This window comes from Anolis carolinensis, unplaced genomic scaffold, assembly GCF_035594765.1.
Source record: "Anolis carolinensis isolate JA03-04 unplaced genomic scaffold, rAnoCar3.1.pri scaffold_8, whole genome shotgun sequence".
Lineage (NCBI taxonomy): Eukaryota > Metazoa > Chordata > Lepidosauria > Squamata > Dactyloidae > Anolis > Anolis carolinensis.
Genome location: NW_026943819.1, coordinates 9000545 through 9018034, shown reverse-complemented (window position 1 = coordinate 9018034; position 17490 = coordinate 9000545). Strand labels below are relative to the sequence as shown.

Sequence of the window (17490 nt, the reverse complement as noted above, 5' to 3'; positions counted from 1 at the left end):
AATGACCTCACCATGAGACTAAACCTTCAACCATATTAAAATATACCACATGTCTTTATTAAAAATAATGCTGTATTACATATAAATAATGCATTATAATTATTTCATGGGGTTTGGAATAATGTGATGGGTGCAACGAATAGGCATTAACAAGAAGACGCAACACTAAAACCTAATTATTGTTTCCCTGCATACCCAATAATTTGGCCAAAATGCTTATTACTGGAGGTTGGAAAGGAAGTGTTGAAAGAACCAATTGCCATACATAATCTGAACCCGTCCCAGCTATTGAGTTCCGGTATAAATAACATGGAATGATGCTAAAAATGATGATGGTGCTGCCACTTGCTATAAATCTGTATGGCCAAATGTGCATCTATAGCATTTTAATTAATGATTTATTTATTAATTTATTTGTTTATTTACAGTATTTATATTCCACCCTTCTCACCCCGAAGGGGACTCAGGGTGGATCACATTATACACACATAGGGCAAACATTCAATGCCCATAAACACATCAAACAGAGACCGAGACAGACAGACGCAGAGGCAATTTAACCTTCTTCTGAGGGGATGTTCAATTCTGGCCACAGGGGGGAGCAGGTGCTTCATCATCCACTCTGACGGCACTTCCTCATTGCAGGTCGTAAATTAGTTAAACTTGCCTCCCCACTTTTTATAAGTGGTACCTTATTTCCTACTTGATAGATGCAACTATCTTTCGGGTTGCTAGGTCAGCAACGAGCAGGGGCTATTTTTTATTTTTAATTGACGGCTGCTCACCCTGCCACGGGCTGGCCTCGAACTCATGATCTCATGGTCAAAGTGATTTATTGCAGCTTCTCAACAGCCTGCGCCACAGCCCAGGCCAGCTCTGGGGAAATAAGGCAATATCATTACCGTGTTGTCAAAGGCAATATCATTACAGTGTTACCAAATTTGCTGCGAAATTCTCCGGGCTGTATGGCCATGTTCCAGAAGCATTCTCTCCTGACGTTTTACCCACATCTATGGCAGGCATCCTCAGAGATTGTGAGGTCTGTTGGAAACTAAGCAAGGGATGTTTATATACCTGTGGAACTCTTACCTGTTTGAGGCGAGTGTGAATGTTCCAATTGGCCAGCTTGGTTAGAATGGAATGGCCTTTCAGCTTCAAAGCCTGGCTGCTTTCAGATGTGGGTAGATCAATAAGTACTGCTCTGGCGGGAAGGTAACGGCGCTCTATGCAGTCATGCCGGCTACATGACCTTGAAGGTGTCTATGGACAATGCAGGCTCTTCGTTTTAGAGATGCAGATGAGAACCAACCCCCAAAGTTGGACACGGCTAGACTTAATGTCAGAGGACAACCTTTACCCTATGGTTCACACTGAGACCTCTATGGCTGAGCTGGAAAAAATATGCACTTTTGCGATATAGCCACTAGTTGGCGGCAAAGGATTGGAGCGGAATATCAAGGAACAGAATATCAAGGAGATGCAATGCTCAGTGTGTCCACTAGGAACGGCAAAGAGAAAGGCCATTACAGCACTTAGGAACACAAATATAAGTTGTGATTATGGATACTTTTCATATATTCACACATATAAACTGATATATCATATGTGATTTGCAAGATCATAACATCCATACCCAAAGGATTGCAATTTCCCATGCAACTGACACACAGTTTGGGAAGATCTGCTCAATAGCATAGAATTAATGCAGTTCGACACATTTTCTAATGACTGTCCCTCAATGTCAGGGAATCCTGGGAGTGTGAGTGTAACCAGACCTTTAGCCTTCTTCTCCTCACCACGCTACAACTCTCAGAATCCCATAGCAGTTCACACGACATTGATTCTACACTTTAAACTTTCATTTGCCTCTTTATCCTTTCGACCAAGGCTGCGAACTGAACTCGGAAGTGGCGTGTAAAAACCTTGTTTGACTGTGCCTCTTTGATCTTTCGCAAGTCCATAGCTGAGGATCCGTGTCTAGGAGTGACGTCAGTTTCCGCCGCGTTGGCGGTTGGCGTGACGCGTCATCCGTGCGCGCGGGAGGCCGGGACCCGGAAGTGAGGGATGGTGGAGGTGCTGCGTGTTGCCCGGTGCAGCCAGAAAGGAGGCGAACGAGGTAAAAAAGGGCCTGGTTTGGCCTAGTGGGAAAGGGGAGTTTTTAAAGCGTCACAGAAGGCTTCTGGGCTGCCTGCAAGGCCCTTGTCCCCAGGATTCCACAGCATAGAGCCATGGCGGTTTAAAGTGGTGTCAAACCGCATTGATTCTACAGTGTAGATGTATTCAGTGACTATCCCAACTATTGCTGTGCATAAACGGTTGCCAGAGTTAGCCCCCTTCTACTTCCATATAAAATCCAGATGATCTGCTTTGAACTGGATTATATGACAGTGGAGACTCGGATAATTCAGTTCAAAACAGATAATGTGGACCTTCTGATTCGTTAATCTGGGTTATATGGCAGCGTGGAAGGGGCCTTAGGGTCTTTCCAGACAGCCATATAACGCAAAATATCAAGGCAGATAATCTACAATATCTGCTTTGAGCTGGATAATCTGGGATAAACAGAAAACCTTAGATCAGATCCTTGGATATAGGGCCAGTTCAAAGCATATCATCTGGATTTTATAAAGCTCTGGTAAACACGACCAGATTATCTATCAAAGTGTACAGGGATAAGCAGGTTCAGTTTAAGTACAGTAGAGTCTCACTTATCCAACATAAACGGGCCAGCAGAACGTTGGATAAGCGAAAACAAATCAGACGGCCATCTGCCGGGGGTGCTTTGAATGCGATTTCCTGCTTCTTGGCAGGGGGTTGGACTGGATGGCCCATGAGGTCTTTTCCAACTCTATTTTTCTATAATTCTATGTTGGATAATAAGGAGGGATTAAGGAAAATTCTATTAAACATCAAATTAGGTTATGATTTTACAAATTAAGCACCAAAACATTATGTTATACAACAAATTTGACAGAAAAAGTAGTTCAATACGCAGTAATGCTATGTAGTAATACTGTATTTACAAATTTAGCACCAAAATTTCACGATGTATTGAAAACATTGACTACAAAAATGCATTGGATAATCCAGAAGATTGGATAAGCAAATGTTGGATAAGTGAGACTCTACTGTAATAGTAATCAAGTTGCTGTGTGTTTTTCGGGGTGTATGGCGATGTTCCAGAAACATTCTTTCCTGATGTTTTGCCCACATCTATGGCAAGCATCCTCAAAGGTTGTGAAGATTTCCTGCCATACATGTGGGTCAAATGTCAGGAGATAATGCTTCTGGAACATCTCCATACAGCCCAGAAAACTCTCAGCAATCCAGTGATTCTGGCCATGGAAGCCTTCGACAGCACAGTAATCAAGTTTATTGAAACACATTTAGCTCACACATTAATCCCTGGATTATTTAATCATTCACAACTCCCCCAAGCCCTATTTAGGTCTTCCTTTTGGGTGATTATATTTATTACAGCTTCTTACTGTCTTTACACCATCTTTTCCCTAATTTTTATATCCTCTCCCATAGTACCCATTAACAGCATTCCCTGAGTTGTGGCTGGTTGGCACCAACTAGGCATAATCAGCTCCTCCCTTTACAGTTCCTTTTTCAGGAATACACATTACATTAAAGGTTAGTACATGTTAATTTTGAACCAATCCCATTTTAATGAGCCCCTTTTTCTTCCCATTTAGTTTCTACATGAGATGGCTTCTTTTGGTTTTCCTTGCAAGAAATTAACAAGATATAACATTGGCATTACACAAATGGAAAATTTTGTTCAGTGGTCATTATGTTTCAAGGGTAAGTGATCATAAAGTATTCAGTTTGGAAGACAAATTCCCAAAATCACTTCAAAGAATTTTTGAAGTTTCACTTGCTTATTACAATAGAGATATTTCACTTTTCCTTATGGACATTTCGCCCACATCTGTGGCATGCATCCTCAGAGGTTGTGAGATCTGTTGGAAACCAGGGAAGTGAAGTTTATGTATCTGTAGAATGTCCAGGGTGGGAGAAAGAACTCTTGTTTATCTGAGGCAAGTGTGAATGTTGCAGTTGGCCACCTTGATTAACATTGAATAGCCTGGCAATTTCAAAGCCTGGCTGCTTCCTTATTTTTTTTATAATAACACTGTGTAACAAAATTGGAAAAATATTTTCCTGATTTGAAAGTGTTATTCCTGTTTAGTTGTGCAGTACTTACCTTGAAAGTAGTTGTTACACTCCAGAAACCTTTTGTGGCTGCCACAAACTATGTTGAGTTAGTTGAGATTTGATGAGATATTCATTGAAAAACTATAGCAAAATGTGCTGCAGGATGTCCCACAAATGCAAAATTTTTGCAGTTTAATTGACTTTTTCCAAGTTTTTATGAAAGAACCAATAAGGAAATGACATTAATAAACCAGGAACAAAAATTGTGATACATAGTGTAATATGTTATGTTACTGGTCTGGATATAAGTAAGAGTTCTACCTTCATATAATTGCAACATTTCCCTTTCAGTTCCTATTCGTACTATTAGCTCTGGAAGAAATGCTTGTGCCTTATGAATCTATGACATTAGGCTGACCCTAGAAGCCCTAACTGTTTGTGCATGCTTCCTGTCCTGATCTGGCTCCCTGTCTCGAAATGGGTAGGTAAGTATTTGAAAACTCTTTCTGTCTTTTCACTCAGGGTGCATGCTTTCCATATAGTTCTTTTTAAAGTAAAAAATCCAAAGATATTTTTTGCCTTGGTTCCAGTAATGTATTTTTAAACAGCTAAACACTGGAACTGCAAAGGGAAAGAAGGATGTAAGTCTTCTTTAAAAAAAACCCCAAAAATAATAGATTTAAAAAGAATTATTTGTAAATTTCCAGTTTAATATAAATTTAGTTTTATAATCCTGTTCCAATTTGTTAAGTTCTACAATTTCCTATATATGGAATTAACACTTTATTTAAATTGACAATAAAAAATAGTATCTTACTTAGAATGTTTTGCAGCCCAGCAATTCAATCTTTGACATGTCTATATATTACAGCATTTCATGTTGTCAGGTTTATTCTTGTTTTTAATTTCAGGATCAGCATCTCGTGCCTGTTTCCTGCTTCCTGGCACTTTAGTCTTTCCCCAGTTGGGTGTCCTCGGATACTGAACACCACGCTAAGGCAGATTGCAGTCATTGGGCTCCTGGCTCTTGCCTTTTTCTTGCTGTACTATTCTGTTTTAAAATATAGTGGCCACAGGGACAAAAGAATGCACAGGTAAGAATGGACTGTGAAACAAAAATGTGTTCCAAAGGCTGGGGATTCACAGCATAAGTCATGCCGCCTTTAAGTGGGTATTTTTAAATGTTCTTTCGCATTCACTGAAACAAGGCACGACTTATGTTGTGAATTTTACAGGTATTTTTAGCATGGGTTAAATATGGTTTGTAAGGCCTACAAATTTTCATGATTTTTCGATTGTTGTGAGTATTCTGTGTCACCAATCTCACAAATGTGGAGGGCTGACTGTGAATGAAATCATATTTGCAATTTTATTATATGCTTATGTACTTGATGGAACTCACTCCGAAGTCAGTGCCGCTGTGGTCTCTTCCAGGCATCTTGCTCGAGTAACAGACACAGAAGCGACAGATACCAGCAACCCCAAGCTAAACTATGGCATCATGGTCGACTGTGGGAGCAGTGGGTCTAGGATATTTGTGTATTGGTGGCCCAGACACAACGGCAATCCACATGATTTACTGGACATCAAACAAATGAGGGACAAAAACAGACAACCAGTGGTTATGAAAATTAAACCAGGTATTGGGGAGAAACATTACATTTTTTTTCCTCCTGGCTTATTGACAACCTGCTTTGAGACTTTGTTAAAAAGGAACTATAGTACCAGTACGTTTTTGTTTTGTTATGTTATGTTTTAAGAAGTGCTTTCAATAACTAGTCTTTTCTAAAAATCATTATCTTCTCTGTTGAACTCTCATATTTCTGATATGTTTGCATGCCTATCTCTTGCTTTCCAGGCATTTCAGAATTTGCTACCTCTCCTGAGAAAGTCAGTGACTATATTTTCCCACTTTTGAGCTTTGCTGCAGAACATGTGCCCCGTGCAAAACACAAAGAAACACCTCTCTATATTCTTTGCACAGCAGGAATGAGAATCCTGCCGGAGAGGTGACTTGAATATCACATTTTTGAAGGTTAAATATTGAAAATTGAATATCATTTCTCATGTAACTTATATCTAAATTTTGTGGAATCTTGCAGCCAGCAGAAGGCAATCCTCGAAGACCTCCTTACCGATATTCCGGTGCATTTTGATTTTCTCTTTTCGGACTCACATGCAGAAGTTATTTCTGGAAAACAGGAAGGTAAATAAATTAACATTGATATTTTGCACTCCTGTCTAAAATCTCTCTGCTTGGACATCTGGAACAGTTGGCTCTGGGTCACTCTAATTTTAAAAGGAATAAAAAAGAGAAATTGCTTTATTGGAAGTTATTGTAGAGGATGTCCATGCAATGATTTGTTTGTTTTTTAGAAACAAAAGCATGGCTTGAACTTTTTTGGGATGTATCGGTGTGTTATAGTTTGACTTTATTCTGTAAAAAGTTACAACAAAATGACAAAACAAAACATTGACAAAATGTTCCGTTAAACTTCTCAGGAGTATATGCATGGATCGGCATCAACTTTGTTCTTGGGAGATTTGAGCATACAGACGATGGTAAGTATAAATTAGTATTATGTATATCGTACTGAATGGACAAAAACAATTCATGATCATTTGTTACCTTCTTTCTATACTGGCTTTGTTCAAGCAAATGGGAATGGTTTAATAATATGTCTTATGGATAGAAAACAGAAGTCAGGAATTCAGTAAAGAGACCAGTAGCAGAAGCTGTAGCCAGGATTTTAGTAAGAACTTTGGACTGTGACTTTGGAGACCAAGGCTCAGCCATAGAAACTCACTGGGTGACCTTGGGTGTCACACTCCCAGTTTCAAAGAACGGCAAAGATAAAACCTGGTCTGAACAAATCTAGCCAAGAAAATCCCGCAATAGGATTGCCATAAGTGGGAAGTGATGAGGCCACAGAAGAATAAACTGCAAATGAATGGGAATGTTGACCGAAATAGTTGACTTAATAATACAAACAAAGGACAGCTGTGTACTAGCATTTCAAAACATGCAAATCAATAAGTACCGCTTCGGCAGGAAGGTAACGGTGCTCCATGCAGTCATGCCGGCCACATGACCTTGGAGGTGTCTACGGACAACGCCAGCTCTTCAGCTTAGAAATGATGAGCACCAACCCCCAGAGTCAGACACGACTAAACTTAATGTCAGGGGGAAAACCTTTACCTATCTTTACCTATGCTATGTCCAAGTTGGTTCATTAGGTGCTCTGCTGTGGTTGACTTCTCCGGTTGAGCTTGTCTTCAGTGCCTTTTATGTTCTTTTATTCGTGTTGGGGCAATGCTGCATTTGGTGGTCCCTATGTAGACTTGTCCGCAGCTGCATGATATACAGTAGACTCTAGCAGAAGTAAGAGGATCCTTTGCTGAATGTAGCATTTGTTGGATTTATTTAGTGGGTCTGTAGATAAGTTTGTAGGTTGTGTTTCTTCATCAGCTTCCCTTGATGTATGGTAAGAACACTTGTCTTTGCTCTTGTGGCTCGTTCTTGGTCTTGTAGCTCTTCTGATGTCTCAGGTGGCGTCTCCATTGGCCTGTAGAGTCTAGTTTATCTTGTTACTCTGTTGGATGCTATGCTATACCAGAATGTAGGGTTCAGATCCTAAGAAAGGCTCACTCCCATTTTTCAACACTGCTTCCTCTGTCTCATTTCTTTATCAGAAGACGATGCTCTAGTGGAGGTGCATATCCCTGGCAGTGAGAATAAGGAAGCCGTTGTTCGAAAGAGGACTGTGGGTATACTTGACATGGGTGGTGTGTCAACTCAAATAGCCTATGAAGTCCCTAAAACTGTAAGCTTTGCCTCTTCACAGCAGGTTATTATCTGTACAACTTTCCTTCATTTCCTTTTGTTTTTCCCTGTGTTTTAACCCATATCCATCTATTCTTTTTTTTCTTTTGGGCCTTATATAAGTCCTGTATGCCATTGTGGGACATCTCCATTCCGAGGTAAAAGAAGAGGTGTTTGTCAATTAAGCAATCCACATGTATAGCTTCCATTTCATAATTTGATTTATTTAATCATTTCAGTATCTTTCTTTTGGGTATGATGTGGAACTTTTACTTAGTTGTTAACTCTCTGAGTTTTGCTGTTTAAATTGTAATATGCATATTTGTGTGTGTGTGTGTTCAAATCATAGCTGGTAAATATTGTGGTTCCTATTACAGCATTTTGTGACTGACAGTATAAATACACAGAATAACAATCATAATAATGGCCAGCATAGCCAATGATATGGAGTAATGGAAGTTACAGTCCAGCAATATCTGGAAAGCTATGCATCACCCATCTCTGTTTTGTGTGAAAATGAGCAAGTGTTTCTTCTTTATCCTGAGCATTACTTTCCCAGAAGCAATGTGGAGTTGTCCCTTTCAATGCATTTGCATTTCCTATAAATGTGACATCTACCAGCCTTTCTTTTGTTTCCATGTGCACGTTCTGCAATCTGTTGGTCAAGCATATCTCTTCAATTCCAGAAAAACTGTCTTAAGCATGGCTGCATATGTAACATTTTCTCTTGGTTGGAGCAAACCATGGACTGTTTGTGACCAATCCTTAACTTTGGTTTCCTTCTCCTCAACTATGGCTAAGTATTTTAACTTAGACTGTAAACCACATAAAGAGGGCTTTAAAGGCACAGAAACAATGATTTTGCTGTAACTGAACAAACCTCTTGATTCCCATCCTGGGAGAAAGAGGAGAAGGGGAACTAGATAACTGAAATTATTTTGTTGATACATACAACATAAAAGCAAAACTGATTGTGCCTCTTGTTTGACGGCTTGCAGGAGGAAGTGGCGAAAAACCTCCTGGCTGAGTTTAATTTGGGATGTGATGCCCACCAAACTGAACATGTGTACCGAGTCTATGTGGCCACCTTTCTCGGCTTTGGTGGGAATGCTGCCCGGCAGAGATATGCAGACAGCATATTTACCAATACAGTATTTAGAAACAGGTAACCTTCTATGACTGACTTCCAGTTCCAAAAGTGTTTATCATATCAGAAGTAAATTGAGAATACAATTATAATTAAAAAAATAAAGAACACACAAACAAGGTTAAAAACTTGGCATTGTACTAAGTTTCCTTTGACCAGAAGCTGTCCACACACAGTCTTGTGTGACTGTAAGGAGGTCCTCTATTGTGCATGTGGCAGGGCTCAGACTACATTGTAGTAAGTGGTCTGTGGTTTGCTCTTCTCCACATTCGCATGTTGTGTACGCCACTTTGTAGCTCCATTTCTTAAGGTTAGCTCTGCATTTTGTGGTGCCAGAGCGCAATCTGTTCAGCGCCTTCCAAGTCTTCTGTGTGCCCAGTTTCTCATCTGGTATCAGCCATGGATTGAGGTTCCGGGTTTTAACCCGCCACTTTTGGACTTTTGCTTGCTGAACTTTTCCTACAAGTATCTCTGTAGGTCTTAGGAAGCTATTTTTTGATTTAAGGTGTTGGCTTGCTGTTTGATTTCTGAATAGAGGATGGACCAGAGATGTCAGTGCCTTGATCCTTTCATTACAGGATGCTATTTCCTGACGGTATAATTTCTCCAGTGGTATAGGGCGTAGACATCCTGTGATGATGCAGCATGGCTCATTAAGAGCCACATCCACTGTTTAACATGGTGAGATGTATTCCACACTGGGCATGTGTATTCAGCAGCAGAGTAGCTAGCCCCCCTACAGGATAGTAACACAAATGTTAACAAAAAAGTCATAATGTTGTTTTAGGAAATGCCAGAGAGTGATCCTTTTGTTGTTGTTAATGTTGGGTAATGGCAACCCTATGCTCAAAGGAGTAACTTTCCTCTATCTTACCTCCAGGCTCTTTGGCAAACAGGATGGCATGACTTTGGACACCCCCTATTTGGATCCTTGCCTGCCTCTAGACGCTCAGGATGAGATCCAGCATAATGGGCAGACAATGTACCTCCGAGGGACGGGAGACTTCCATCTCTGCCAGGATGTTATTCAGCCATTCCTGAACAAGACAAACGAAACACATACTTCCTTGAATGGCATCTATCAGCCCCCGGTGCACTTTGAGAACAGCGAGTTCTATGGGTTTTCTGAGTTCTATTACTGTACTGAGGATGTGTTAAGGATGGGAGGAGACTACAATGCCACTAAATTCACCAAAGCTGCACAGGTAAAAATGCATACAGCATACAGCTAGATTAGTCCTAAACTTTACTTCCTTATTTTCTGTGATGCTTATAATCCCTTCAGGCCAAATCTTTTCTTCTCTGACTCATTTCACAGAACGATCGTGAAGATAAAATTTAGAGCATTTATATCACCATGAATTAATACACATTCATAGATGTATAATATTTGCATCCTTTGTGTTTCTTTCCCAGGATTACTGTGCAACAAAGTGGTCAGTTTTGAGGGAACGGTTTGATCGTGGTCTTTACGCATCACATGCAGATCTTCATCGCTTGAAGTGAGTGTTGTCTTCTGTAACTGAATCTGTTTATGCATCCTTGTTCACAAGCAAATTCCACTAGCCATTTATTAAGGGATGTTCAGAAGTATTTGATCTTGTCACAAGATCTTTGGGGAGATACAAGTATTTCTTGATAAGAAAGTAAAGTAAGCTCTCAAATAATTGTATATGTAATGTCTCATGTACATCTACACTGTAAAATGAATACAGCTTGGCACCACTTTAATTGCCATGGGTCAGTGCTGTAAATCATGAGAATTATAGGTTTATAGGGTCTTCAGTCTTCTCTGCCAAAGAGTGTTGGTACCTCTTCAAACTACAAATCCCAGGATTCCATAGCATTGAGCCATGGCAGTTAAAGTGGCATCAAACTGCATTCATTCAACAGTGTAAATTAATGCTTAGTGTCAACTAAATCACTGGTCTTTTATAGCAAATGATATGGATTTGACTTCTACAGCCATCATAGCATAACGTTGGAAGAGACCACATGGGCCATCTAGTCCAAACCCCTGCCATGCAGGAAAGCACAATCAAAGTATCCCCAATAGATGGCCATCAACCCTCTGTTTAAAAGCTTCCACTGCACTTCGAGGCAGATAGTTCCACTGTTGAACAGCTCACACGGTCAGGAAGTTCTGTGAGAAGAGCCCATTGCGGCACAAAATATTTATGTTTCCATTCCACATTATCTCTGTTTTGTTTGTCACACCTGCTGGTACAAAAGGCATTCTTTGTCACAACAAATCTTAATAACCCAAATAAGCACCTAATCTATTTGGACTCAATCCATGAGTATGTGCGTAAATCCCAGGAACAACAGCAGTCTTGAATATGCAATTAAGAGCTTAAATCAAAAGGAATTTAGTGTATTCTTAGTGGCTTTTGAACTGTCCTTTTATCGCATTGAGTGTTGCTACGGTTCAATTAATGACACAATTTGGACGACTGTTGTTTGTGTTTATTCTCTCCAGGTATCAGTGCTTTAAGTCGGCCTGGATGTATGAGGTGTTTCACAGCGGCTTCTCTTTCCCCTTAAATTACGTAAACTTAAAAACCGCATTGCAGGTCTATGATAAAGAGGTGCAGTGGACGTTGGGGGCCATCCTCTATCGGACACGATTTCTGCCTTTGAGGTATGATTTGGTCTTTCTTTGCAGGGGGGAAAACTCCTTCACAATCTATTCCCAATGCTGGTCCATCTCCTAATGCATTTGAGAGGAGAAACTGGGCAGATAGGATTTTTGTGTACAGGTTGAGCATTCCTGATCTTAAATTCCAAAATACTTTGAAATCCAAAATCTATTTTTTGATGGTTCAACATACGCAAACTCTGTTTCATGACCCAAATTATTACAAAATACAGTATGTAATTCCTTCTAGGCTATGTTTATGAGGCATATAGACTTGGGTTTCATCTCCAAGATAATTTCATTATGTATATATATGCCAGTACAGGTATACCAAAATCTGAAACCCAGAACACTTCTGTTTACCAGCCTTTTGGATAAGGAAAACTCAACATTGGATTAAATTGATTAAGGGTCTGGAGAACAAGCCCTATGAGGAGCGGCTTAAAGAGCTGGGCATGTTTAGCCTGCAGAAGAGAAGGCTGAGAGGAGACATGATAGCCATGTACAAATACGTGAAGGGAAGTCATAGGGAAGAGGGAGCAAGATTGTTTTCTGCTGCCCTGCAGACTAGGACACGGAACAATGGCTTCAAACTACAGGAAAGGAGATTCCACCTGAACATCAGGAAGAACTTCCTCACTGTGAGAACTGTTCGACAGTGGAACTCTCTCCCCGGGGCCGTGGTGGAGGCTCCTTCTTTGGAGGCTTTTAAGCAGAGGCTGGATGGCCATCTGTCGGGGGTGCTTTGAATGCGATTTCCTGCTTCTTAGCAGGGGGTTGGACTGGATGGCCCATGTGGTCTCTTCCAACTCTACTATTCTATGATTCTATGAAATTAGTAGTTATAAATTGTTAAAGGGGTATAAATTGTTAAAGAGTTGGGTTGCTGTGAGTTTTCCGAGCTGTATGGCCATGTTCCAGAAGCATTCTCTCCTGATATTTCCCCATATCTATGGCTGGCAGAGGTTGCCTGCTATAGATGTGGGTGAAACACCGGGAGATAATGCTTCTGAAACATTTATTTATTTATTTATTTATTTACTACATTTATATCCCGCTCTTCTCACCCTGAAGGGGACTCAGAGCGGCTTACAAATCAAATGTACATACAATATATTATTAGCATAGCATAATATAAGCATTAAATTACTATATTGTACTATATCATTATGTGGTAATATTATTAGTAATTTTACATTTAATATATCTATATATATAAAAGGATAAAAAAATTTCGGCCTAGGACAAAACAACAAAACTACACATCCCAGAAACACTAAACTTGGCAACACAACCCCTCATCCATGCCTCTACGTTCATATAACAAAAAGAAAAGAAAAATAAAGTCCTAATTAGAGGGAGAGGAATAATTCTGTTTTATCCAATTGCTACCAGTTACAAGGCTAAACTCTGCCCACTTGGTCTCCTAGCAACCCACTCAGCCCAGGGGACAGGCACAGTTAGGCCTCAGGCCTCTTCCACACTGACTATAAAATACAGATTATCTGATTTGAACTGGATTATATGGCAGGTGTAGACTCAAGGTCCTTCCACACAGCTATATTACCCATTTATAATCTTATATTATCTGCTTTGAACTGCATTATCTTGAGTCCACACTGCCAGATAATTCACTTCAGTGTGCATTTTATACAGCTGTGTAGAAGGGGCCTCATATAATCCAGTTCTAAGCAGATAATATAAGATTATAAATATACAGTCGAGTCTCACTTATCCAACATAAACAGGCCGGCAGAACATTGGATAAGTGAATACAGTATAGTCTCACTTATCCAACATAAACGGGCTGGCAGAACATTGGATAAGCGAATATGTTGGATAATAAGGAGAGATTAAGAAAAAGCCTATTAAACATCAAAATAGGTTATGATTTTACAAATTAAGTACCAAAACATCATGTTATACAACAAATTTGACAGAAAAAAGTAGTTCATTACGCATTAATGCTATGTAGTAATTACTGTATTTACGAATTTAGCACCAAAATCTCACGATATATTGAACACATTGACTACAAAAATGTGTTGGATAATCCAGAACGTTGGATAAGTGAGTGTTGGATAAGTGAGACTCTACTGTATGTTGTATAATAATAATAATAATAATAATAATAATAATAATAATAATAATAATAAAGCATAGAATCCAAGAGTTTGGAGAGACCCCTAAGGGCCATCCAGCCCAACCCTTTCTACTATGCAGCAGGACACAATCCAAGCATTCACAACACATGGACAACTTATAAATACTATACCATACTACACAGGGACATAGACCCCCCTCTAACCTCACCACTTTCACAGTACACAAACAACCAAATGCATACTAAACATAAAGACCACCATACAACAGACATTCAATACCACCACTACCTCAACAAGTTCTCACCAACACCACCAGACAATGCCACAGCAACGCGTGGCCGGGCACAGCTAGTAATATATAATTAATATTATTAAATTGTATTATTATTAGTATAATATTGTATTACATCATAATATCATCAATATTATATGTATATACAATATATTAAGGAGCCCCGGTGGCAAAGTGCATTAAAGCACTGAGCTGGAGACTGAAAGGTCCCAGGTTCAATCCCCGGGAGAGGCATGAGCAGCCGCTGTTAGCTCCAGCTCCTGCCAACCTAGCAGTTCGAAAACATGCCAATGTGAGTAGATCAATAGGTACCGCTCCGACGGGAATGTAACGGCGCTCCATGCAGTCATGCTGGCCACATGAGCTTGGAGGTGTCTACAGACAACGCCGGCTCTTCGGCTTAGAAATGGAGATGGACACCAACCCCCAGAGTCAGACATGACTGGACTTAACGTCAGGGGAAAACCTTTACCTTACCTATACAATATATTATATATTTATTCATTATTGTATATTATATATATGTATATAAAATTAGCATATCATGTTGCTATGGCACAGGAAACAAGATGGAACTGTCTTCCTGGCTCTCAGGTTGGTATGATGTCTTCCTGGCCCCCCTGTTCTTCACACATGGCCATACAGCCCGGAAAACTCACAGCAACCCAGTGATTCCGGCGATGAAAGCCTGCAGCCACATATGTTAAAGAGTTCTTTTCCTCTCTTTCTTCAGAGATATCCAGCAAGAGAACTTCCGGGGCAGTCACTCCCACTGGCGCAGCTTCTCCTTTGTTTACAACCATTACTTATTCTTTGCCTGCTTCTTCATCGTGCTGCTGTCCATCCTGCTATATCTGCTGCGCTTGCGGCGGATTCACCGACGAATGTTGCACAGTGGCTCATCTCCCTCCCTCTGGATCGAGGAAGGCCTCCCATCACAGAAGATCCCAGGGGCCTTATAAGGTGCTGAGCACTAAGCCTAAGACTTGCTCAAGAAAAGCCATTGTTTTGCCTCAGGGTTCTTCTCCCACCCCTAGAAACTGCTGTCTGGGTGTCTTGCTGCTGTTCAGGAATCAAAAGGAGAAACTTCAGCCCTGGAGGACTGAGTTTAAAAGCAGGGTCAAACATGGCTGGGCTGGACTGAGGGAAACATCAGCCAATATTATTTTATAGTTGTTATTTTAAAAGTAAATGCACTTTGAGAGGGAGGGGGATCAGGAACAGAAAGGGTGGGACACTGAAGTCTTGATGCCAGTAAAGGAGAAAATAGCAAACTTATTTGTCCTCAGTAACTGATGCGATTGTTCTCTCACAATGTGGCAAGTCCACATCTGGGCTTTTTCATGTCACATCCATGAGAGCCCAGATGTTTTGAAGCCTTCAATTTTATTTATTTAGCATCAGAAAACACTCCTGGAGCAGCTTAGAAAAAAATAATAATAGGCCAGCCCTTGCTCACAACCTTTATCCAAGCTCAAAGGCAAAGTGGGGAACTGGGACACTAATTCTTACTTACACATCTCTTACAAGAACCTATCTCCTGCTGATCTGCATGAGAGAATCCTCATTTAAGAACGACCTAAAGCAGTTGCTGGAAACATTTTTTTCTGTCCTCCACAATAGGAAATTTCAAACAGGCTGCATAAAGTTATGGAATAATTACACATAATCCAAAAAACAATGTGTTGGGAAGATACTGTAGGGGAGTTGCCATCTCCTGTCTTCTCAGGTTGGGATTGAAGTCAGAAAGGCTGGGAGGGTGCAAATAAAGACACAGGCCTGTTCCTTCTGCCGGGGGATATTTGCGCAGGAGAGAGTCCAGCAAAGTAGATGCTCGGGCCATCTAGCAGGGGAACTCAACTGACTGTTTCTTGATGAGAATGTGAGAAATTAGATACAAAAAGGAGAGGATGGAATGAAGTAGAGAGAGAATTTCAGGCCACCTCCAAAAAAGGGGAGATCTTAATTGAGCCTTTTACTTGTATATGCAATTAACTGTATTGCAAGGCTTCCGTCAAATCCTCTGTTGCTGCTTCAGTTAGGGCGAAGAGTGTTAAAAAAAGTCTTTACTTTAGTTAATCCTGTACGGGACAGAGCCAGTCTAAACTCCTTGCTCAGTTCAGGATGTAAATTTGATTTCCTAAGAAGCTGACTTAGAACGACAAAGCTGACCCTCAGTCTGGGAAGAGCTGAAAAACCGAGACTGGAACTTGCTAAGATGTGATGCGTGCACCATCCTTGCAATATTGCAATGGACAAAGCTTTGCAAAATGCACCAATGACTTTGAACTGCCAGCCTTGGCCGGAGCGTTCTTTGTGTGCCTGGGTAGCAGCTGTTGCGCTGTGACGGAGATTGTGTGTATGTATGTATGTATGGTGTTTCATTTTTTGATCTGACAGAAGAGTGTCGGGCATTTTGGGTAATGAAGAATTGGGAAAGACTGAGGAGCACTGGAATGATAACATGTCTGCAGTCACTTCCACGTTTCAGGCTATAGGTGGCTTTCTTTTTTTACTTGAAAGGTCATGTTCATAATTTAAGATGTTGTTTATGTTCAAATACAAGCTTTATCATCTTTAAAGAAACAGCTTCTGGTTTCATTTTCACATGTTCCTATTCTGAGAATTTTGTGATGAATTTGTGACCTTTTCGTACCTTTATGAGAATCTCTTCCGAATTTTGAGAGAAGACATTTCTTGGGTTGCTGTGAGTTTTCCGGGCTGTATGACCATGTTCCCGGACATGGAGCCCCTAGTGGCGCAGTGTGTTAAAGCACTGAGCTGCTGAACTTGCAGACCGAAAGGTCGCAGGTTCAAATCTGGGGAGCGGAGTGAGCGCCCGCTGTTAGCTCCAGCTTCTGCCAACCTAGCAGTTCGAAAACATGCAAATGTGAGTAGATCAATAGGTACCGCTCCGGCGGGAAGGTAACGGCGTTCCGTGCAGTCATGCTGGCCACATGGCCTTGGAGGTGTCTACGGACAACGCCGGCTCTTTGGCTTAGACATGGAGATGAGCACCAACCCCCAGTCGGACACGACTGGACTTAACGTCAGGGGAAACCTTTACCTTTACCTTTTATGACCATGTTCCAGAAGCATTCTCTCCTGACGCTTCACCCACATTTATGGCAGGCATCCTCAAAGGTTGTGAAGTCTGTTGGAAACTAGGCAAAAGGAAATGTTTTTCCCCATCCTGAGCAGTGAGTCAACAATGTCGAAAGTCTTGCATCTTGACATTTTCCACCAAGGTTCTTCATCAGTTTGTCTCTTCTCCAAAGATCTGTGTTCATATGTTTATGTGAGCTTATGTGGTTAACAACT

The 17490-nt window shown here is 40.7% G+C and overlaps 1 protein-coding gene across 3 annotated transcripts; it reads left to right on the top strand.

Moving 5' to 3' along the window:
- The first annotated feature begins 1969 nt into the window (after positions 1 to 1969).
- entpd4 (ectonucleoside triphosphate diphosphohydrolase 4) lies at positions 1970 to 16755 on the top strand. Of its 3 annotated transcripts, none has more exons than XM_062961419.1 (14): positions 1970 to 2116; positions 3702 to 3810; positions 4516 to 4645; positions 5076 to 5258; positions 5599 to 5804; positions 6023 to 6173; positions 6267 to 6370; positions 6667 to 6726; positions 7858 to 8012; positions 8986 to 9152; positions 10015 to 10339; positions 10551 to 10636; positions 11614 to 11775; positions 14903 to 16755. In XM_062961419.1, the coding sequence occupies exons 4-14, from the start codon at positions 5251 to 5253 to the stop codon at positions 15129 to 15131; spliced, it is 1653 nt and encodes a 550-aa protein (XP_062817489.1). In that variant the 5' UTR covers positions 1970 to 2116; positions 3702 to 3810; positions 4516 to 4645; positions 5076 to 5250; the 3' UTR covers positions 15132 to 16755. The 3 variants fall into 3 exon arrangements, with proteins under 3 accessions (XP_062817489.1, XP_003228948.2, XP_008120989.2); XM_003228900.4 differs by having other exon boundaries at positions 4516 to 4649; positions 7858 to 7988; XM_008122782.3 differs by having other exon boundaries at positions 4516 to 4649.
- Positions 16756 to 17490: the final 735 nt, after the last annotated feature.

What these genes read in the sequence shown, in the direction of transcription:
- entpd4 (XM_008122782.3), top strand. An exon ending in GCTTTGCCTCTTCACAGCAG is followed by an intron (nt 8,013 to 8,985) that starts GTTATTATCTGT and finishes GACGGCTTGCAG; the next exon opens with GAGGAAGTGGCGAAAAACCT. An exon ending in GCAGATCTTCATCGCTTGAA is followed by an intron (nt 10,637 to 11,613) that starts GTGAGTGTTGTC and finishes TATTCTCTCCAG; the next exon opens with GTATCAGTGCTTTAAGTCGG.